This window comes from Centropristis striata, chromosome 9 (assembly GCF_030273125.1).
Source record: "Centropristis striata isolate RG_2023a ecotype Rhode Island chromosome 9, C.striata_1.0, whole genome shotgun sequence".
Lineage (NCBI taxonomy): Eukaryota > Metazoa > Chordata > Actinopteri > Perciformes > Serranidae > Centropristis > Centropristis striata.
The window spans coordinates 25,501,966-25,526,793 of NC_081525.1; the positions used below are offsets into that span (position 1 = coordinate 25,501,966).

The following is a 24,828-nucleotide window of genomic DNA, read 5'->3' on the forward strand; positions in this document are numbered from 1 at the left end:
TTTCTTCGTTTTCGGTCTCTGTTTCATTTCAATATTTCTAGTTGCACAGGTAAAGAGGAGTAGTGTGGGTGGAAACACTCTGCTTACTGACAGAGTCTGCAGAGCTCAGAGTTGCAGTGTTGAGAAGATCTGATGTATCCGGTGGGTCCACCTCTTTAAGGAAGAATCACTGTTGAAGGGTTGTGTAGCTGTTCAGGCAGGCAGAGTTACCAGCTCATCTGAATATAATGAATATGGAGATTTGGGGTATCTTCCCATATGTAATTAACACTCTTTTTTTTCAACAGTGTGATTGTATTTGTGATTTCTCTAAATTTACTGAAGAAAACAAACATACTAGCTTTATTCCTAATCCATGCTTTGTACTTATTCCAAGCATGTTTTAAGTATGTGGTGTATTCACAGTGCAAAAGTGACAAAGTTAAGTAAGTGGTAAGCGTGTATTAGGGTGAGACTGATATGTGATATTTGAGATTTATACTGATTTTAGAAGTGAAAAATTGCAATTGCAGCCAAAATAAGGATTTTTGAGCCGGAAAGAAAATAGACAGAACTCAGAAGGTTGCTTTCATAAACAAAGTTTTCTCCAATATTTAACTTCATTAAACGTTGCTATGCATTGTTCATACAATGTATTAAATTTAATTCTTCTCTGGAGAAGTAGTCTCAACCAATAATCCCACTTTACCGCCCATTCTGTCGCTTTTTTGGCCATCTGTGGTACTTGATAATGACACTATTTCTAAATCAACTCAGGTATTGGTTTCTGCTTTAAATGTTCTGTAAAAAAAAAAAAACTTTTCATATCGGTGCAAGTTGGACAACATATACACTGATACTGATAGCGATCTATCTATAATAGGCCAATATCGGCTGAACGATATATCAGTTTTGCTCTAAGTGTGAATGCAAGATTAGATTTTTCAGTGCCCTGTTGATGGACATTACAATGCACAATGCAGTGCACAAAGCAAATGAGGGAGCTGCTCACAGCTTGGATGTCTTGAAACAACTTGTAGATGGTGGTAACAGCCCTGTGAACACAGCACAAAACAAAAAAACAACCGTTAAATAAAAAGTGTTTTAATATCTATCTATTTCTTTTCGGTAGTGATGTTTCAAAGTCAAAATTTGATTGACATCAACACATTTCCTCATAGTATAAAATTATTATGTTGATTTTTCTTGTATTCTAACTGAGAAAACAGCATGTTAAGACATTTAGTTGTACTTACTTACTTATAATAATAGTATGTTATATGCAGTAGGACACGGCAACTGACTCACACCCAGACCCCATTATTGACAAAACTGGTGTGTGACCTCTTAGCGCAGGTTTACTGCCACCGACTTCAAAGTTTGCAATGCAAATTATATCTCTTCGCTTCTTTCTTTTTTTTCCTCCCACTTTCACCTCCTCCTCTCCATCTCTTTATGTCTCTCTCTTTCTGTCTGTCCTTCCTTTAGTCCCGTTGAATGGATCTTGGAAAACCAGTGTTAGCGTGGACACTTTCTGTCTCGGCTACAGAGCACTAAAAAAGCTCTCAGGGCAGAACCAAAGACCTTGACTGCTTTTTGAAGCAGGCTGTCGCTGTATAATCGGTTAGCTTCTCTCAGAGGAAGGGGAACACACACACACACACACACACACACACACACACACACAGTGTAGGAGGCAGGCAGCCCCTCATTACCGGGCAGAGCCCTGGTCCCTGAGGACTGGACCCAGCACCTAATCCTGTATTTGTTCTTGGGGACTGTATCTGTGATTCTCCATTGAATGGAATATTAAGCACCCAGGTCTTTTGTGGAGCGTGTAAGCCATTTGGCTCCACTCATCTATTATTTATCAGCCTGGCAAATATTTTATCAGCCTTAGCCTCTCATGACCCACTCTCATGTGAAGCCCCCCTCTAAATGAAGAAAAAAAAAAAGAGGGGTACGATTTTTCTTTTTTCCAATTTATCTTCCTTTTACTTTTTGCCTCATTCGTTCTAAAACCTGAACAAGGACACAGGGATTTGTATTAAGCTGAATTAGAGAAGCAAATATGTGAACTATTCCTCTGGAGTTCCCTCCAACTTGCCTTATCTCAGGCACACTGCCACCTCCATTGCTTTAGAGATAGCAAATAAAAGAAAACAGAAATCTAGATTTGCTTTATAAATCATTATCTTAGTTTCAGTCACCCCCCTACCCTCTCGGCCAACTCCCCCAAGCCAGCCACCCAGCCTGAGAAGAAGAGAAGCAGGGAGAGAGACTCCTGTTTTCCCTTTCAACCTGAGAGTAAATCATGCCAGTTGGGGGGCTCACCTTGAGGCCTGGTGGAGATAATTGGAGTTGGTTAGCGAGGTGTTCTGTGCCATTACCTCCTGGTACCAGCGAATGGCTGGGGCTTGTCTTGCACTCCCAGAGGAGGAATACACTCGCCTGTTGGCGCTCCGCTTGGTGTGTGCGTGTGTGCGTGTGTGCGTGTGTGCGCGCGTGGCACATGTACGTATGTGTGTATGTATATCCACAGCCGGATTGCTGACCTCTCTTCATCACAATTTAATGGCCCCTTGCTGTCCTCGCTTTGCAAAAGGGAGAAGGGTGTGATAGTTTTGATAGTAGCTTTTCCACCAAGTGCCTCACTTTCAGACATTAATATTCATAGCATTGATTTATTTTCAGAATTAGCAAAAAAACAAACTGTTTGCCAGGGAATTAATCCTGACAGGAGCGTGGCATTGTTGTGTTTTATTTGAAGACGGCAGGCAGCGGGAATATGCATATGCAGATACACAGAGCAAGACACCAATTAAATGTTGATTAAGTCCTAACTATTGTGGGACTGGGTGTATGAGAGATTGCACAGAGACAATAAAAAAAGATCATTGCCTTTTTTCCAGCCGATATGAAAAATGAATGCAGTTAAAACAAACATGCAGGGAGGGAGGCACATGGACGCACACACAAACACACGCACTTTTTGTTAGAAGCTTTTTCAGATGTCCGGTCTTGATGTTTGGGTGGATTCAGAGGGTGGGGCGCTCTTTCTATTCTTCTGGCAGCGGTGGTTTTCAGTCACCAAGCTCGCCCGCTTTTGGCCGGTCAATTGTGACACTGTGTGTGTCAGTGAGCAGGGGGTCTCCTGGTAGTTGTGCGTGTGTGTGTGATAGTGTGTGTCCGCTTCACACATTGACTGTGAAGCTGCAGCAGTATAACAGCGGCTGCTGCTCCGGGGTCCCGGCGGTATTGGCCTAGCCCGCAGTCTCTCTTGGCTAACTCATGTTTCATTCTTTGGCAATTTGCCCTAATGAAGTCCCGCAGGAGCCCCTCAGACCTCTGTTCTCTTTCCATATTTAATCATGTTATTTTAATCTGGGGGATGAGCTAACGCCTCTTTCTCCTGCCGTGTCTGTGTGTCTGTGTGTGTGTGTTGCAGGTCATTACTATAGCTGGGTTTTCATGAGATGGGATGTCAAGAGGGGGGTTTTAAGACAATGGGAGACAATGACTTTAATTTTATGTGTAATGTTGGTTTGACAATGTAGAGAGCTCCTTTGAAAAGAAATGCCATCTTCATGTGATTGCTTCTCATTACTCTGATTTTCTTTAATTTCTTAGTCATAGGAGTTGGGGTAATTTTGATTTTTATGGTTACTGTCAGCACGGTTTTGGGCTCCTTTTGTTGTTTTTTGTGCAGGTCGCAGCACAATTCTCCCTTTGACATTGAATTGAAAAGCAGTTAATTATGAACACTGCTCTTATATTTGCTCTCATTTTTGCGTTCAGAACTGGTTAGAATCTGTGCTTTGAATATTTTTTTTGCCATGTGCAATAGTGGCAATATTATTGCAGTGATGACCCACCACAAATGAATCGATATGGAGGAAACACTGGTTTCATATTCTCAGTGTGTAAAGCATGTTTTTCAAGTCAGTCTTTTTCAATACTTTTCCTTTCACCTCATCATCAATCTGTCTCTCCTCGGCTGTGTTTCTGTCATATGTTTAAGGGCTCCTATCAACTGGTTGATCTCCAGCTTTCAGTCTGTTCTTCTCTTCCTCCAACAATAGCTTACAGGTCGTGTGTTCATCACAACAGCAGTAGACATGCCAGTGTAACACCTTTTTTTCTTTCTTTTGTTTGTGAGGCACATTAAAGGCTAACTCAATCAAATCAAACATATTGTACATTGACGCATCAACTCACAGCAACTTTGATCCGACTTCTAGTTTTTAAAAAAAAAAGGAAATCGTTTGGGAAGAAAAACTGTCTATCATGTGTATTTTCTATTTCTTTCTATCGCGATTAATTATCACAATAATTATCGACTTGACAGCTCAATAAAAGTTATTTCGATCTTGTCCAAATATTGTACAATGCCTCCCGTTGTGTTGTGTTACATGTGTGTTTGTTTACATAAAAGTGTCACCAACATTTTGGCCAACATGATGCCATAAAAACAGCAGAGTTTTCCCGACCATTATAAGACTCAAGCATTTTTTTTATGGCTCCAAAACCAAATAAGCAAAAAAAAATAAATGCTGAGACACATTTTTCTGCTTCCGTCCTCTTCTGTGCTGTCTGCGTCGGAGTTTCAAGCACACACAATTAAAAGTTATTTGCTGTTTGAAAAGGATGTACTTGCATTATAATGTGATTATGTTATTATTATAACAATGCCATTAAATTGTCTAAAATGACAATATTATATTGTTTATCGCAATTATTTCTGGTATGATTTAGCCTCCAACAAAATGTGGTTATCATCACAATGTCAAAAAATCAGCTGACGAAATTAATAGTTACGTCATTTGGATGGCGCTTTATGTGGGCAAAGCTGGAGTCAACCATAGAGGCGCTGTTTGCGAGCATGGAGTAAAGAGTATACAAAAATTGGCTTTTACCATGCTTAACCCATTGAAGCCTGGAAAGCGGCTACGTCGTTTTGTAGTATTTGTATAAGCTCTGAAATACTTTTTGAATTTCATTTCTATCTGCTACAGAGGCTGAAAAATCTATTATTTAGTAGAAGCGTTGACACTTCTGTTGAATTTCAAGAAAAACTTCAGGTTTTAGGGGCTTATTTTAAAATCGCCCAGAGGTTTTACAGGCGTTTCAGGCATCAATGGGTTAATATAGACTATTTATTTATTGAATCAGCAGGCGATATCATGATATATATTGTAATCGAGATATGAAATTACCTATATTGGCATAGAAGAGTTGGCCAAGTGGTTTTCGAGGCTTCTTCAATAGACGTGTATAAAGCTAGTTGAATAACTTGTAGAAATGTTTTGGAAATACAAAATGCCAAGTAATATATTAACACAATGTTATTTGATTATTTTAATCTAGTTAAAACTCTTTCTTGAGGGCAATTTTTGAGACAGAAATCAAACAAACCTTCAGTGTAAAAAATGGAAACTACCAGTTTAGTTTAGTTCTACCGAGCTACAGCACAGAGGTGTCTTTGCTTTTCTTAGTTTTTGTGTTGCCTTAAAAACTTGTGTTGTTGAGTTTTGTCCTCTGTCTTCTTTCTCTCTCTGTAGTTAACTGCATGTGTCCACGGTGCGGCTGCTCTGCTCTTTCCGATGTACTGGCAGCACATCTTCATCCCCGTTCTGCCCCCGCATCTTCTGGACTACTGCTGGTAAGGCTGACCACCTCTGAAACACGAGCAAACACAAACACCATCAGGATCATCATCATAAATGTTTACACCTCCACTTTTTACTATCCCTCTTCCTCTCATTCTCTCGTTTTTCAGCCACCTTCAGACATGCACTCATATACACCTGACACGTAAACACACGCCATGTGTGCGGGTCGTGCACCGAGCTCTGCCGCTAAAACCTCGGTGTGAGCGAAGACACACATGTTCACACATTCTCCCACCCGTTCCCCGACTCGTTCTCACGATTCCTCTCGTGGTGCGCCTTCTCCTGTGTGGCCCCTCGACGTAACGAACGACCTGGATCACCTTGCTCCATATTTCATGCCAGTGCTAGCACCACGCTCTCGTCAGTTTAGCCCTCTCAGGGGTTCATTACCACCCATCCATCTGAGTTGACTTGATTGAAACTGAATGGACAGCAGAACTAATAGATCACATGTTCATATCAACTTTAGATATAGAAAAAAAGTAGAGTGGGGAAGTCAGCTTATGTAAAAGGAGCTGTTTTTTGTCGAATCAGTGCCGACAGCACACACAGTACAGTGCTTCACCATGAGGGACACATCAGCTTCAATAAGCTATTCATCACTGACAGCAAAATGTGATTTTCAACACTGTGAAGACTCATCATTATCTTATTAAATCACAGGGGTGTCCTCCATGCACTGATTGGATAACCAGATTATATTAGGTGCTCTGTATGTGTGTACATGTGCACGTGTTTGTGTAAATGTTGATGAAAGTCAGTATATTCATAAAACCGAGGAGACGGTGGCTAAAGTTCAGAGCTATAGGCCTGCTGTTTGTTTTGCTGTTGCTTTAAGTTGATTACAAGCCTGTGGCTTCTGAATCATTCTGGCCTGGAACACATTGACCCAAAGCTATCCGATTATTGCCTCCTCTGTAAACCTCATCATAAAAATGGTTTCTATTATTTGACTGTTTTTGTTGATTTTATCCGTCTTGGTGGATGGGAAACATACGCTATGATTCAGCCTTTCCTTGCCACTAACTTTCAAATATGACGATAAATAACACATAAAACGAGAATGACAGGATAATAACCATGCAAATCATATTTTTTTAGGGTAAAAAGAAAACATTTGACACTTCTGACCCTTTCTAGCTTTCTAGGAAGTGTTCCAAGTCAGTCTTTCTGATTCTACCACTTTGTTAGATGAAAACCTCTATTAAATGTCCTGCAAAAGCTTTTAGTACTTATTGAAGTTATTGTTAATATTGTTTTATTATTATAGTAGATAAAATTAGTAATAAGAGTTGTAGCATTTCAGTATTTTTCTGCAAAACCATTCCAAGTAAATTCATGCTTACTGATAGTGGAGGGTGGAAGTTTTTAGACAAAATGTATTAAACATTTCTGACATTTTATCTTTTTAAGCAACAAGTCAATGATTGAAAATCCAAATACTTAAAATAGTTTGCCCTTCTCACCTAACTCTTATTTAAAAAAACAAACAGTTAAGTAGCACCATATTTATTTGCTTGCCTGCTACACACACTAGTTAGTCTAATTGTTTCATTTTGTGAGTTGTGGTGGTTGTTGGGGAAAATATATCTGAAGTCTGAGTTTTGGTCGGCGGCCGAGCTCGACATGTGATTTGTTTAAAAAACAACATATGGATGATAATCAGTTTTGCTGCCTATGTTACGATCATGTTATCTCATGTAAGTTCCAGTGCACAGCTGTTGCATTACAGCAGTTTTCCACATGATTTATTGCAGTATTGCATAGAGTTCACTTTTATTCTGAGTATATATAAATTTAGAGTATTCAATACATTTAAATTGTTTCAACATTGTGAATATCTGCAATTGCTGAACCTTAACAACAGTGACATTACAAAATGTAAGAATACAAATAAAAGAAGCAAATGATCATCATGAAGAAGCTGTAGTGTATGCTAGTTTGTAGCTTGATAAATGCCTAAAGATTAGTCAGATACCAACATAGATTTTGGAATAGATTTCTGTAGATCCACTAATGTGTTAATCAAAGAATACCCCTCAACATCGAGCTGCTTGGTGTGTGAAATATTCTGTGCCAATGCAGCCTCCATACATCTTTCTTGACTGCATCTGATATTGATATTGCTCACAGCTTTGTTTCCCTCTCTCCATCCACAGTGCCCCCATGCCATACTTTGTGGGAGTTCATCTCAGTCTGCTGGAGGTACGTTAGTTAATCTGTGGGTATGCATAAAAAAAGTGAACGTATATAAATGTGCATCATTATGCTGTATGTGCATAATTATATATGCTGCTACAAATTGATGTATGTCTGTGAAAACTCTGTACTGTATATGAAAAGTTAACTGTGAAAGTTTCCTAATTTGCATCAGATATATATGTGTACCGGTAATTCATTTCAGTAGGTTTTCTTAAAAATAACAACCAAATAACATTTCGGGGATGCTATTAATGTACGCATAGTCATTAACAAGTTTTCATTCTCTGTATATACAGTATGGTCAGTGGCTGCACCTCGTTTGGTGTATTTTGGTTTAAAGTATTTGAAATTTGAAAATTTTTTGGCGTCTCCAACACATTGAATCAAAAAAATTGACAGAATATTTTCCCCTTTTTATCTCCCTGTCTTGCTTGTGTGCATTCTTAACCAGAAGTACAAAAGACAGAGAGAGAAAGGCAGAAAAAGCATCTGCGAACAAAGAGCTTTTCTACTTCATTGTTAAACCCTGTGTGTTGGTTGGGGGGCAAGCCGTCACCAGCACTGCTGTTGTGTGTGAATGCATGTTGCAAGCACGCGCACATTTGCACTTGTGTGTAAGTGTTAGTATGTAGGGGTGTGTGTGTAATTGTGCAAATGCATATGTTGTAATGCACATGTGTGTGCGTGCGTGCGTGTGTGTGTGATATTTGTCTGACAGTTGCGGCAGTGGCAGTATTTATCACACTCTGCATCCGTGACAGACCCCCTTTCCGCCACTACATAATTAGTCCAGATCAGCATGTGAGCCTCCACTGCACAGGCTGTCACAAAAGTGACAAACTAGAAATTCACACACTATGCCGCCTCCCCCCCAACCACACCTGCCTGCATCCTGCGCCACACTGAAATAATAGTTGAATTTGTCGCCATCAGAATGCACACGGCACAGCACAGCACCACTGTGTTGTTGATGCATGAGGTTTCGGTGCTGTGGAAAATGTTTGCGCAATCCAAATGTTTCCTCTAAGTAGCATTCTTCATTTTGCGAGCATCTGTGTGTGTTACAGTAAAGATGTCCTAATATTTTTTTTCCTGCACGCCATATTTCATCGTTAATCGTAAAGGAGTGTGATGACAGTGTGGTTTTAAATGTGACCGCTGTGCGTTCTCGTTCCCCAGGCTTCAGGACAGAAATGACTTTGTCTGCTGGGAAACACACCTGGGCCACACTTTTCTAAAATTAACTTAATTTCAGGATTTTTGTCATTTATAATATGTAAAATATACATGATTCTGCCAATTTTTTATTAATTTCTATTGATGTTACATTAACAAATGTTTACTTTGAAAAATAATGCTTAAATTCCATTTTGTAAAGGCTGATATTTTTTTTTAATTTATTGTAAATATCATAAGCTGAATTAGAAAGAAAAAAATATTTACAGGTGAAAATTTGTTCCATATTGTGAGATGGTGATTCAAGTTGTTTTAATTTACTGTGTGCACTGTTGCTGATAACACTCGACACTTCCTCCTTTAGAGAGTACGCAGTCGATCACTGGAGGATGTGGTCATTCTGAATGTGGACACCAACACCCTGGAGAGTCCCTTTGATGACCTGCACAACCTGCCCAGTGATGTGGTGAGACACACACACACACACACACACACACACACACACACACACCTGCCATAGCTTCTCAACCTTTATTGTCTCATTACACATGACACACAGAAGGTTCATATTTCCTCTTTCACGTCAAGTCTCCCTTGCATAAACACACATTTTCTTGTCCTCTAATGTTCTCTCATACTCAGTTACACTCAGCCCACGTGCGCGTACACACACACACACACTCGGAAAAACATACACAGACAAACATACACATGCAGAAACTTGTCAAAGTATAGCTCTGTCCCCTCCCCACATCATTAATGACTGCAGTACTGGCTCCTCAGATTGTGGCTGTCTAAAGTAAACTCCCGTCGCGTCGTATGACGCTTGAAGGCGAACAGCATTCCCCGACCATCAGAGGCTTGTGGGAAAATGTGCAACTCCCTTCCCTTCATCTCCATCCATTCTAATCATTATTTCACAAAGTCTTGCATTTCTGCCTGCCCACTGGCACGTTTCTGAGAACGAGAGATAGGAGGAGGGAACGAGGCAGAGAAAAGAAAAGAAAAGGCAGAGATGGGTGATTTTCTAGGGGGAGAGAGTGGGAAGAAGGGGGCCAATTACCAGTGTGGGCAGTGAAGCCACCTGCCAGTGCATCGTCTCTTTAATTAATGGAGCACTGACGCTGGTCAGTGCTACAGGAAGCATCACCACGGCGTCAGGGTCACTCGCACATTTACACACACACACACACACACACACACACACACACACACAGAGAACAACACACACGCTTGTCTTCCTCGTCTTTGTGGAAGTAGGAATCTGTTTGTTTAGCTGTTTTTTCTGGGTGTATGTATTAAAGCTGGAGGCTGCCCGCTGAGGCTGTGGACGCACTATTACCCACACTGCTAACAGTATATAACATGTTCTCAGGTTCCACCGCCTACCGGACTCCTGCCCTACCCGCAATATATAATTAAATCCACTGCTCAACAGACTCCAGACCTGGTCCCACACTCCCACCCTTCTCTGGATCTCCTGATTTAGTGCTGCTCAGCCTTCTACGATTCATTAATGCCTCCTTTCAACCTTCAACAATGCAATCTTTTCCTACATTTTAAACAATTTCCTGCCTACTTTTTTAGCCTCTTTGCTTGCCTGCCTGCTTGCCTGCCTGCCTTATCGCCTGCTTATTGCCTGGCTGCTCGAGTTTCATGACACCTGTCTGCCTTCTTGTCTTGCTCTCACAGTACTTACCGCCAGTCTGGACGTTTCTTGCACCCGCTGTTTGCTTCTTTGCCTGTGTGCCTGTCTGGCTACAGTGCCTTCTTCTTCTCACTTCCTGCCTGCTTGCTTTTCTGCACCCAGGGACTCCAGCCCTAAATTAAATTGCAAACTGAGTTTGTCATAAAAAGAAGTCAGGGCTTTTGAAAAGCGACAGAAGCAAAGAGAAAAGCCTTTGTCTTTGCCGTGTGATAAATTAAGTGGCAGGCTCAGAGCCTTTTTGCTTTGATCCCCTACTCACCATTTTTCCTTACTAATGACAGAACATAGCCCGCATATCATGTCAAATTACACCACCTGAAATGGAAACCTCACTGGCATTAATATATTTATCGCAACAAATTGTTGTTGTTGTTTTTATTCCGATTCACTCTTTTTTTTTCCTGTCTCTTCTCATCTTTTCACCGGGGCTAGTAGATTAATAAGGAAGCGAGCAGGTACTAATTGAGTGGAATTCCAGGTCTCTTGTTAGTTTGCTTGTTAGTGATGAGGACATGCCACATGGCATTTGATGTTTGTGTTTACACACAAGGAGATGTTTGAGGCATTGTGCAGTTTGTCAAACGGAGGCCTGAAATTTTGATTAATGCTGAGCGATTCTGTGCCTGGGCTGAGCTGCCGCGCATTGTTTCTGAGCTATTAAAACACTCTTCATTTCTCTCTAATTCTCACTGTAACACTGGCTACTTAACACTCAGGCTTTATTCAGTGTGAAACCAAAGCCCTGAGACCTATGAAGTAATGATTATTCTCACTTAAAAAGCCCAGCATCACTTTGTATGAATATATAAAGCATGAAATGGATTAAAAGGTGAAGGCCGCAGGCAGTTTTTGTGCGTCTTTTAAGTCTTTCTAAGAGTGAAAACAAAGCACTCTGATGTTGATTTAAGCAAACCTTTAGAGATCCCTCTAATTATGGCAACGCAGGCTGTGAGCACATGTGGAATTGATTGCGTGGCTCGGCTGACCAGTGGCCGTGCTTTTAGCAGGTTCAGAGTTCACAGTTGTCCTGAATTAGCCGCCCTCTTTCAGACAGGACCCCTACCCCGGCTCCACTAGTGCCCGCCCCTTAATGGTCTTTTCCCGCAACTTCACACATAATATTTTAGATTTATTGACTATTACAAATGCTACTATGCCAGTAGCGGTTCCGTTTAGCAGAAAAAGGAAAGATCTGAATTACAGAGTAATTGTTAACGGGTTAAAAAAGGATGCAACAATCGTTTGAGAATAGCGTTTGACATTTTTTAAATTGGAAACGTCATATAGATCAGAGGTTCACCACTAATTGTGCTTTTGTTCTGGATTTGTCCTTTTAGATGCACAGGGTATATTTTTGACAGCGGCAATAAATTAATCACATCAATCTCTTTAACTTTTTTTTTTTTTAGATGTATTTCCCCCTGTACAATGTTTTATCTCTTATTGAAAGTCAATCTTAACATTTCTTATTTTAACCAGTATATTTTGGTTTCTTTGTGTAAAAAAATAATTCAGCTCAAGGAACTTTCTCGTTGCTTTATTTGAGTTTGTGCTTTCCTGTTTCGGCTGTTATTTTAGATAAACATTGTGATAATATTAGAGAAATATATCCTTTTTATTTATTTATTTTACATAGTGTATTTTTAGCAGGATTTTGCATATTTTAAGTTGAACCAAAAGTTTCGATAGTTTTTACACATTAATAAATCATATTAATCTCAGGGAGACTGTGCTCATGTCAGTAAAATCAATGTGTTGACAAGAAAACTGAAAAGAAATATTCAATAAAAAACATTTTTTTTTCTCTGGAAGATCAAGGTATTTTTGTTTCTGTTTCTGAGATCCACAGTTCCTCTTCCGCACAGAGATTGTGCTGATAAAGTTATAATTGGCTTTTGGTTGGTGGAGCTGTTTACCGCGCTAGTCATTAAAAGTATCCAAGAATAGCGAATTAGGAGTCTGTTAATTCTGAAAACAAACAGTGTGTGACTGAATCAGATTTTTATTTGATCCCGGCAATTGATCTCAAACCAATGACGGAAGAATTTTTTTCATGTATTATTCTTTCTGTGCCACATATTCAAGGTGAGGTGCTACAATGCAGCTCACATCTTTATTTTCAGATGCTCTCTCTCACATCACAGCCTAATTCCTTCTATTCTCCTCCTCTCTGCCTCTCGCTACTTTGCTGACACCGTGTACCCATACATTCCTAGCCTTCATACATTTGATCATTTGTATTCCCAATCAAGGGGGAAATTTACAGCGTACACTCCTACTTCCTGTATTTCAAGCCTACATTTGGAGGTTTACAAATGAATGAGGGGGTTGAGGTTGTGTCTGCGCGCCTCTCCTGAGATCACCTGGCACACTTAATCAAACATCGCGGCTTTAATTTGGTGTTCAGTTTCCGATGTGCCGAGAAAACAACATCTACATCATCATCTACAACAGCCGACAGCAGGCAAACACGCAGATGCACAGACACACAGAGACACCTACACATTGTCGGCCAGGAATGTTCATCAATGACATTCAGATCTAGTTCAGGAAGAAACTTTTTCTACTCACAGATTTTTTTGCTGTCCACCAGACTCTCTCTTATTTTCAGTTTAGATACAGCCAAGTGTTTTTCATTTCACTGGGGTCTTCCCAGTATAGCGGAGCCACCTACAGTAAAGCCCCTCACATGCTCTACTAACTAGATGTTCGCTCACTGCTGGGAATGTGGTTGCTCCACCTCGGTTTGCATACTGTACTTTACCAGAAACAGCCTCGCTGTCTACAATCAGCTCCAAACTATTTGATTTTGTTTTTGCTGCTGTTGTTGTCGAGTCTGTACTTTTACCAACGGCAAATGTGGAGATCCGCTCATTTGAAGCTTTATTTTACAGGTTACGATTGTTTTAGATGGCGCTGAACTGTGCACACTCTCGCTCTCTGCAGTGTTACAGCCCCTCATTTACTCATGTGGAGTTTAAAAGCTGCACTTCATTTTCACATACTCGTTCTGCCGGCGGTTCACTCCGGATTAGGAGTCAAAAAGAGAGAGCAGCATCACCCACTGCGTTAGTTATTGAAGTGAGAGATGACATTTAGCTGTAGTTAATTATGTATGCAAAACTCAGCCGCTCAGCTGCTATAAGAGGTCAGCTTGACAAAGTAACCCCACACCGGGGAGAGTCTCATGGCAATGAAATAGCCCTATTAAAACACACACATACACACAGAGAGACTTTTTCTCCCCTTTGCTTTCTCTCTCCTTTTCATTTCGCTTCACTAATGTATTGCATGTATTTAACAGCAGATCAACATACTGAATGAGCAAGAATTATATTACTCACAATGTGCCTAAATGGTTTGTCTATTTCAGTCTTTTAGTCCGTTTTACTTATTTATTTCATCAAATCACTTTGCTTATATAATATTCATAATTTTAACTATTATACCACAGACAGGAAGGTAGTGATCTTATGTTGTTAGTTATGAAAAGATTCTATTTAACTCCACCCCATTAACTAAAAAATATCCCTATTATTGTGCAATTTACCGTAAGACCTAAAAAAAAAAGAGGTCAATTTAAAAATAAATAAATGATAAAATGCAAAATATTGTTTTAAATTGGATGAATGGATTTCATGGATTGCAAGTTACATGCTCATTGTTCACATGCATGTGTGTGAGAGAATATGCCGGTTCTCCATGTGTCTTTGTTCAGATTTGTGTGTGTGTGTGTGTGTGTGTGTGTGTGTGTGTGTGTGTGTGTGTGTGTGTGTGTGTGTGTGTGTGTGTGTGTGTGTGTGTGTGTGTGTGTGTGTGTGTGTGTGTGTGTGTGTGTGTGTGTGTGTGTGTGTGTGTGTGTGTGTGTGTGTGTGTGTGTGTGTGTGTGTGTGTGTGTGTGTGTGTGTGTGTGTGTGTGTGTGTGTGTGTGTGTGTGCAGTTCAGACTGCAGCACATCAAAAGAAAGTGGGAGATTTTCATAACTATTTTTTTTTCTTTGTAGTTCTTTAATTGCGTCCCCATGGCTTTCTTTCCCTGGACAGAATCTTAAACAAAACATTCTTTTTTGTGGAAGAAAAACCCAACTTTTTATTTATTTATTTTTTAACAACAGACAAGTGTCAGGGCCGTTATTTAAGAATTTTTATTTTATTTTAATGCTCTAGTGAGAATTTAGAGGAAAATTCTAAATATATATTCAACGTTTTGTGAGTAACCTTTTTTTCTTTAATTTATTTACTGTTAAAATGGGGGAAAAAAGGAAATATAATATTTTCAGCCTGGCTCTTACCTTTAGTCATGTTCTGTTTTTTTTTTGTAGTTATAAAAATAATTAAAATAGTTAACTCACATTACTGAGACATACACTGAGATCTGACTGATTATATGAGCACTGTGTTTAGAAATATTGCTTGTTGTCATTCACAACATAAAATGAACTGTGAACATTTTTATCAGTTTTAAGGATAGAGCAGTCTTATATAGGCTGTTTCATCTCTTACAAAGACAGGGAGATGTGTCTGTTTTTTTATTTTGAAATTGTGTTGGTGTAATTGTAATATACATGCAATACTCCATGTGTGTGATCCGAATCAGGGTCCCGAGATGATACCACTGTCGGTGACACCAGGCACTGTGTGTGTCCGTTTGTACACATGCATGGACTCACACACACATTCACACAGATGCCTGGTGTCACCTACAGTGGTATCATCCCTTACAGTCAGGCAGGGATCATCACTGCACCTGCTAATTACCATCTCCAGCTGGAGAGTTAAATGGAGATCTGTTCTATGTCTGACCTTTGACCCCATGCTCTTTATGTGACGCACTTCAAACCCTGTTTGGAGCTAGCTGGGCTGGGCCTTAATGAGGCCCCATGTCTGCCCTCTGTGGGCTGTGCGCCTTGGATGCCCCACTTTCATCCCCGACCATCTTCCCTTGATGTAAATTGAAAAGATCACAGCTATGGGGAGAAGACCTGTACTGGAAAGGCCTCTCTGCATAGATTATGAATATCATAACTCAACAGTTTTTTTCTTCCTCTCCCTCTCCCTCTCCCGAACCACCCACTCCCCTCTCTCCTCCTGCCACCCCATCCCTGTACAATGCTATAGTTCTAATTGGACCCAATGGGGGACTCTCTGCCTTTGATCTCATCACCGCCACTGTGACTTTACACTAAAAAATGTCACTGCCAAATAGGGTTATCACCTGTAGAGCCTGGCCTTCCTCTGATGCCTGTACGCATCTCGTTAGCTTCACTCAAACTGTAGAAGTTAATTAGTTTGACAGAGCCATTACCGTGGAGGCATACCTGATGATTGCAGCGTAGGCGCCATATTCAATATCCAATTACTAAACACACATTTATTTTTTGTCTCGGTTATGTGAAAGAGCGCACCAAAGACTGTGCCTCGTTTTTCTATTAGCAAAAGCGATATTCTGGTATTTGTCATGCGCTTTTACTACATTTGTTATATGCGACAATTTAATTAATTACCACGTGTGACTGAAGAAGAATATTTTTCACCGTGCCTAATCTTCCTCGTGAATAAATGTGAAACTTTGAACTTATCGCTTTATCACCCATTTTTCTCTGGGTAACAAAACACAAGTGATTGTGTCCCCACCTCATTAAAAAGTGTTTGCCACCGCAGTGCTCTCACCCGTTCAAAGCTACTGTACAGAACTCTGTGTGCAGAGTAAACTCTGCTGCTATCCCGTCTTCTCTGACAGTCTTTGGGGTATGCCTCCCCCACTTAGACTGACATTGTGTTCGCTTTGATTCTCCCACCCCCCCACCCCCTGAAAAAAAGACAGTTTAATGATTTGCGAGGATGAAAAAAATCTGTGAAAACGCAAATAAACATGAAATATTAATTCCAGAAAGGGTTTTACATAAACATAAAAGCATTTAGCACAATGAGTGAATATGGAGATGACACTTGTTAATTTAACCGTGATAAACTTCCTGTTTGATGCCTGGGAGCATTTGCAATGGCAGCACAGGGACGTTGTGGAGAGTGAGAAAGCCCAGGGGAGAGGAATCCACGCTGTTCGTTTTGTCTTTGTCCCAGTTTAAGACTGCCACTCTCTCTGTCTCGCTTTCTCGCTCAGCCTCTGTTTCATTCTGCCTGTCCTCTGTATGAGCTATGCTAACACTTTGCTTCTCCTCCCTCAAGTTTTTCCAGATAGGCTAATTGCAAACGCCAGACCACGATATTCCTCTAACGCTGCAGCTGCACAGCGTGATACATTTGGCCACCTCTGATTGAAGTGGACCTGATCAAAATTGTATCACATTACAGAAGAACTGAGGTCATTATACGTAGACAGGACCTCAACTTTTCTCCCGCTTTGATCTCCTCTTCCTTCTCTTCCTGCCCACAAATACTGCCACAACCAATGGCCACAAAAGAATAATATTTATCTATGGAATTAGTTGTAAATGCTGATTTACAAGCCAGACAATTAACACACAAAGATGTGACACAACCACCAGAGAACACAACTCAAAATGTTGCACCCTCACATAAAGAGGTGGTGGAATGGACTGGTGAAATATGCAGTGCAGTGTTAATTTGCCCTGTTTCATTGTGTTTCACACACTTTTATCAGTTCTGCCTGAACAAGTTTTTTTCACTCCATATTCATATGGCAGAGTGGTGAAGTTAGAAGAAAAGCATCCTTACCTGGAGCACTTACTCTGCCCAGGTGTAGTACCCAAGAGCAAAACACCAAATCCTGAACAGCTGCAGGCTCAGTTCTTTAGACACTCCTCTGAGTTCTCTAAAGAGAGACATGTTATATGATGGTTTACAGTAGGACTATACCGTAAAGTTAAAAGCTTCAAATCTTCATTCATAACATTCACATGGCTGTGCAGCTTTTGTTGCCTGTCTGTTGATTCGGATTCAAGTCAGTATTACTTATTATTAAGTATTAGGTTATTTAAGGCTGCAACTTATAATTATTTTTATTATCAATTAATCTGCTAATTATTTTCTCAATTAATCGTTGGTCCATAAACTGTCCGATCATGTCCTTTTAAATGTCTTGTTTTGTCAGTACAAAACCAACTATGATCTCCATGTTTTAGAGGCTTAAAAAAGCATTTGTGCGAATACTTCATGAAAAGTTATTTTAATAATTTGTTGATTATCAAAATAGTTGCTGATTTTTTTTTTTAATCAACCTTAAGTTAACCATTAAGTCAACTTACTGTGCAGCTCTTGGGCTAGCTGTGGAATTAGTTTCCAGCGGTGGCTTTGTAGGATTTTTTTTTCAACTCCAAACATTTCCAATAACTAGCATTGTAATTTCCAAAAGTCAAAATTGATTTAAAAAGACAGATGTTGCCATTTCCGAAATACACAACATGTTTTATCTTTAAAAAAAATCTGCTTCCAAAAAATATTTTGCTTCCATCCATATTTGTTGGTGTTTAGCCTTTCAAAAACAACATTTTCACTGCAGGTGCTCTCCCGCTTGCAGCACACAAAGTTATGCACCTTTAGAGGGCGGCTGTTGAAAATATTATAGTTACATTCATAAAAGAAAGTTGATTTAATGAAAAAAAAACACTCCTTTAATGAGGTGAATCACTTTATTCAAACTGAGGATTATTTGTTCCTAAGGTGATGATGTCATAAAATATGGTGACAGACATTTCAAGCAAAAAAATTAAATGCTATTCTCTGTACTAAAGCTGTACTGTATAAGATTAAACAGTAGAAAGTTAATGAGTGAGGACCTTATAGGTTTTTCAGAAAAGTTGTGACTCAAGCCCGTACTACTGCTAAGATCCCACACCACACTGCATTACAGTAATCTCGACCTCCTGTGCAACTCAATCAAACGTTGTGCTTTTGTGCTAAGATGGCACAGCCCACACAGAGAGCAGCAGTCCCTCGCTATCTCTGCCTCCTCCTCGCTCTGCCACAGCACAGTCAGACTACTGCTGAGCAGGTGAGGAGAGCCTCTTGACAACTTCCTCCCCAGACTCCCCAGGGCCCGGTGGCCAGGGTGAATCTTTTGTCATCCTAAAACAAGCTCGGGCCTGCTGCTCCTCCACTCTCGCCTGGAGTCCTGGAGACAGAGCCAGGAGAGGGGAAAATAATTAAAGACATTTTATGTCAAGAGTCCCTTTCTAGAGGGAGTTCGGGAGAGCCAACAGGGGAGGGGAAAACAGGAGGACTGGAAATAAAAGAGGAGAAGACTAAGAAACAGAGGAAGGAGCGAAAAAAGCAAGAAGGTGATGGGGAGGAGAGCGGGGGTTGGCAGCATGGAGAGAGGGAGAGCAAAGATGCGAGTTTCCATTTCCTCTCTGCTGTCCCCTCCCTCTTGCCGCCCCCCGTCCTCCGCTCAATTAGCAAAGCAGCAGGTGCTCCCAGCAGCACAACAGATAAGCTTGGAGGAAAGGCTGAAGCTTTTCCCTTTCTTTTCTTTGCTTTTTTGAGATGACCTGCAAATGTGATACTTCACACCCAGAATGGGCTAGCTGTTTCCTCCACCAATTTCAGAGGTGATAATTTAACTTTTACCCCTCCATCTCTCCCTTTTCCACCCTCCCACCTCTCTCTTCCTTTCCTTCACTTTCTGTCCGTCTCGCTCTCTTGTTCCTCCACATTCTCTCTTCCACCAGGTGTCCTCTCTGAAAGGCAAGCTGAAGAAGCAGTCGACAGCAACAGGAAGTGGTGTGGCGAGGGCCTTCATGAGAGCGCAGGCCGCTCTGTTTGGATCCTACAGAGATGCCCTCCGATATAAACCTGTAAGGATCAAGTCACTTAAACCATGTTTGCTTTTCCACTATCAAACCCAGAGTGTGATGCATACATCTAGTGTTTTATCTAACCTTGTTGAAAACCTGACAAACCTTCTCACTTTCCTCCAGTGGTATCTAGCCATACAGAGAGTTTTTAACCATCCTGTTATGTTCGTTTCTCAGGAACAGCAATATTGTTTGTGGGTCAATTTGACCCTGGGCAATTTTAATTATCCAAAAGTGTCAGAAACCAAAAAAATCCCAATAAACATTGTTTATATTTCATGATTAACTCCGTTACTAACCATCTCAATCAATATTTAGTGCAATGGTGTTCTTTACCTCTCACAGATCATGGTTCAATGAGGATAATCCACTTGTTTTTAATAAAAAATGCATGTTAACACTTTTTTTATGTACATTGGAAAGACCTACATATAAAATTAAATAGTTTTACATTACATTGAGTTTTTGAAACTTTTATTTTACATTTTTATTTATTTTATTTTATGGAGTGATGTTGATAAATGAACACAAGTCACCTCTTCTATTCAGGGTCAGATTGACCCGGACATTATCAATGTAATTTAAACATGCAAACATGTGAAACAGAAGAAGTTTCATGCCCAAAAAAACCTTTAAACTACTTGTTTTAGATTTTTAAACTTGAAATGGGTCAATTGGACCCGCAACATAACAGGAGGGTTAATATTTCAAGTTTCCCTCCCCAATGCAATGGATAAAAATCCAAGTTAGTTTGTAATTATCCCGACAAATTGTCCCCCTTACTCTTGATCAGCACAGAACAGACTGTAAACACTTATTACATAGATTTCTATCAGTAGGACATCAAATTAAATTCCATTTACAGTAGTGTTCAAATGAATAGCAGTCCAATGTGACTAACCAGATTAATCCAGGTTTTTAGTATATTTTTATTGCTACATGGCAAACAAGGTACCAGTAGGTGCAGTAGATTCTCAGAAAACCAACAAGACCCAGCATTCATGATATGCACGCTCTTAAGGCTGTGCTATTGGGCAATTAGTTGAAAGGGGTGTGTTCAAAAAAATAGCAGTGTCTGCCGTTGACTTTACAAACTTTTTGTTTCTAGGATTTAGCAATCCTGTGAATCACTAAACTAATATTTAGTTGTATGACCACAGTTTTTTATAACTGCTTCACATCTGTGTGGCATGGAGTCAACCAACTTGTGGCACCTTTCAGCTGTTATTCCACTCCAAGATTCTTTAACAACATTCCACAATTCATTTACATTTCTTGGTTTTGCTTCAGAAACAGCATTTTTGATGTCACCCCACAAGTTCTCAATTGGATTAAGGTCCGGGGATTGGGCTGGCCACTCCATAACATCAATGTTGTTGGTTTGGAACCAAGATTTTGCTTGTTTATTGGTGTGTTTGGGTTCATTGTCTTGTTGAAACAAGATAAGGCAACATGACCTCTTCAAGCATTTTGACATATGCAAACTGATCCATGATCCCTGGTATGCGATAAATAGGCCCAACACCATAGTAGGAGAAACATGCCCATATCATGATGCTGCACCACCATGCTTCACTGTCTTCACTGTGTACTGTGGCTTGAATTCAGAGTTTGGGGCTCGTCTCACAAACTGTCTGCGGCCCTTGGACCCAAAAAGAACAATTTTACTCTAATCAGTCCACAAAATGTTCCTCCATTTCTCTTTAGGCCAGCTGATGTGTTCTTTGGTAAATTGTAACCTCTTCTACACATGCCTTTTTTTTAACAGAAGGACTTTGCGGGGGATTCTTGTAAATAGATTAGCTTCACACAGAGGTCTTCTAAGTAGGTAAGGTAACTCCAGACTGTCTTTGATCATCCTGGAGCTGATCATTGGCTGAGCCTTTGCCATTCTGGTTATTCTTCCATCCATTTTGATGGTTGTCTTCTGTTTTCTGCCACATTTCTCTGGTTTTGCTCTCCATTTTAAAGCATTGGAGATCATTTTAGCTGAACAGCCTATAATTGTTTGCACCTCTTTATAAGTTTTCCCCTCTCCAATCAACTTTTTAATCAAAGTAGGCTGTTCTTCTGAACAATGTCTTGAACAACCCATTTTCCTCAGGCTTTCAAAGAGAAATGCATGTTCAACAAGTGCTGGCTTCATCCTTAAATAGAGGCCACCTGATTCACACCTGTTTTTTTCACAAAATTGATGACCTCACTGATTGAATGCCACATTGCTATATTTTTGAACACACCCCTTTCAACGAATTGCCAAATTGCACAGCCTTAAGAGCGGGCATGTCACGAATGCTGGGTCTTGTTGGTTTTCTGAGAATCTACTGCACCTACTACCTACCTTGTTTGCCATGTTACAATAAAAAATACACTAAAAACCTGGATTAATCTGGTTAGTCACATTGGACTGCTATTATTTTGAACACTACTGTACATGTATTGTTCTATAGTGGCAGCAAAAATCACAACCCCGGGTCACACGGCCTGGCTCTCCCTGTGCGTGGCAGCTAACTTGTTGAAGACATGCGATGTCCACACAGACAGGGTTGCTGCTGTGACGCTGCTACTGCCAGCCCAATCTGTCCAAGAATGAATGATGGCCTTTATTGTGTGAACAAATGAAGCGACTCTGTTCACAGAAAAACGTTGAACTTTTAACGGCTTTTAATTTGAAACAGAAACAGGAATTGTTGTGTTAAAAACTTTATGTATTGTTTTCATGTCTGTGACATATTCTACAGATAATGACAGTGATAGGTGTAATGTTGCTTGAATGATGCCAGTATGACTATCAAAAGATCGTTTTCACACTTAACTGAAATATTCTCAAAATTGCAATATGGACTAATGTAATATCCCAAATCACAGGAGGCTCAATATTTGTGAAAGACAAACTATGAGTCAAAATACCAATCTGAAGTACTGTGGTGCTGCAAGGTGTCCCAGCCTATGAATTGTATTCTCTAGACTTAAAACATCTTTGTTTGGTACAGATCCTTGCAAGAGATCACCTCATGATCATTTCATTTTATTTTTTAATTGAAAATGAGAATAATGATGCAAAAATGATCATTCCCTTCAGTATCACGAATCACATCACAATTGCAATATCAGTCATAATAATTTGTTTCAAAACAAAACTTCTCATCAGTTCCCGCGATGCACACACGCTGCTCAGATAGGCAGTGTGGCGAGAGACAGATATCTCAAAATGTAAAACTAAACTATCTGCATCTCAAGGAAAGTAGTAGAGTACATAATGTAATTTTGTAATTTGGCTGAACTGACCATTTAAGGTCATTTTAAACCTGTCTCTGTACTGGATAGTACAATGATCATTCTCTATCTGATATAACCACTTACTGATTAATTTGTTACAGACATGAATATATTTGCTCTTCAGACTGTGTAGCACACAGTAGCGATCTCAGTTTGGTTGAGTCAAATTTCACTGGAGTCTGGTTAGACCGGGGCAGTTCTGACTGAAGGTAAAAGGTGTGTTTTCAGCCGGAGCGCAGAGCGAAGGTGGGCCTGTCTGAGGCAGTGAAATGTCAGAGGAGCTGAAAAGAGTCAGGACGTTCCCTTTGAAGATCCCTTTTAGCCACCTTTGGTGTTTTACTCTCCTATAGTAAGCCCCCCTAACATTTCTTTTCTGGATCTTTTCTGCTTATCAAGTCTGAGTCAGAGCAGAGCAAACTACAGCATGTCCTGTTTGTCAAATAGCGAAGCCTTTGTTCCTTTGGCTTTGAGATTAATTGGACTTTGTGGACTCCAGGAGTCAAGATGCTACATTATTGATGCTGTCTCTCTTTTCTCTGTATACAGACAGTATATGAACAAACTGCCTCCCCTCTGACACAAGCACTGAGACTCTGTGTATGTGTTTGTGTGTGTGCAAGCACAACATGCAGTCATTTCTCAGTTCACTCACGCTCACGCCGTGTTTTCTTTTAGACAGAATCTGTATTAAAAACCACGCAGTTAACTCGCATGCTCACACATAAGCATGCACATCTGCTTCCGTAAAGATACTCATGATGCTCACTGCGTTCTGATATTTGTGGACTATCACTCTGTTAGTGATTGTTCTCAGCTGAGGGAAAGATCTTTGCAGACAGAGCTGAGCAGAGCAAGGCACTGTGGTTCACAGGCCCATATGCCTCGACAGAAGGAGGGGTGTGGATGTTTGGTTGGAGTCTTGCTGAGTTGTAAATGAAACAATACTGGAAAATGATAATGAGTTGAAAAGCAATCAGCTGATTACAACAGCAATTCTTCGGTCATCAGCTTCAACTCATACCGATGCTCCCCCAGGTGCTTCTCACCAGCTCGGAGCAGCACACACGTGTGTGTCTGGCAACCACAACCTGAAATAGAAGTTCAAATTAGTTTTCACCACCAATCTCGAAGTCAGGTGCGCATGTTGCCTTGGTGTTTGCTCGGTACTATTTTGGGCCAGAATTAGCCAAAGTTCTAATCAGGCGGGCACAAAACCAGTTCATATCATCCAACAAGGTGTGACAGCTCTGAGTCGAGGAGGTCGGGGTGCCATCACATGTTTAAAAGAAGCAAAGACTGTTTTTGACACACAATCTTACACATAGCACACTCTTATCTGTAGAACATCGATATGAACTGTTCACATGCACAAGAACATGCTGCTCTGCATCAATTTGCAGTTTGTATTTATGAAAAAGATTGCTTCAAACAATTGCTTCAAAGATTCAAAACAGGTTTGTTTTATTTTATTTTATTTACTCATTAAAACAAACTACACTTAACACACTCATCCAAATGTTCAACAGAAAACTAAAAGATTAAATTAGACAAAAAGCATGGATAAGAGAGAAAGACTAAATACACGTTAAACAAAATAAGACAAACTGTGAACATCATATCAAAGTGTTTTACATAAAATTTAAGCAGGAAAAAGGATAAAAATGTAAAGCATTCAACTATGGTGATCATTTATTCTGTTTCGAATGTTTTTATTGCAAACGATCCGTTTCAAAGATTTAAAAAAAAGGGGAAGAAAACACTTTAAAAATAAAGAAAATAAACACATAAACAAAGGAAAATATTAATAAATATAATAATCAATCCAGCATATAAAAAATGTAATAAAAAGATTAACAATAGTAACAATAATACTCATACTGGTATAACATCCTGCTGATTATTCTGCCTGGATATCAAAGAAAATGCAAGACATCTAACTTATAACCATTCTGTTATTTATTTAATCTAAAGACCAAATTTAAAGAAGCTGCTCCTGGTTATTCAAATTAAATAACCCTGTATTATTAATAATTTTATGG

At 39.9% G+C, this 24,828-nt stretch overlaps 1 protein-coding gene across 3 annotated transcripts in view; it reads left to right on the forward strand.

Moving 5' to 3' along the window:
- Positions 1-24,828, forward strand: part of dennd1b (DENN/MADD domain containing 1B) — a 123,745-nt gene that overhangs the window by 64,593 nt on the left and 34,324 nt on the right. For all 3 annotated transcript variants that reach the window (XM_059340317.1, XM_059340318.1, XM_059340321.1), the window contains 4 exons: positions 5,541-5,641; positions 7,811-7,856; positions 9,394-9,495; positions 19,385-19,510. In XM_059340317.1, coding sequence (XP_059196300.1) covers positions 5,541-5,641; positions 7,811-7,856; positions 9,394-9,495; positions 19,385-19,510 — 375 coding nt within the window. The remainder of the gene's footprint in view (positions 1-5,540; positions 5,642-7,810; positions 7,857-9,393; positions 9,496-19,384; positions 19,511-24,828) is intronic.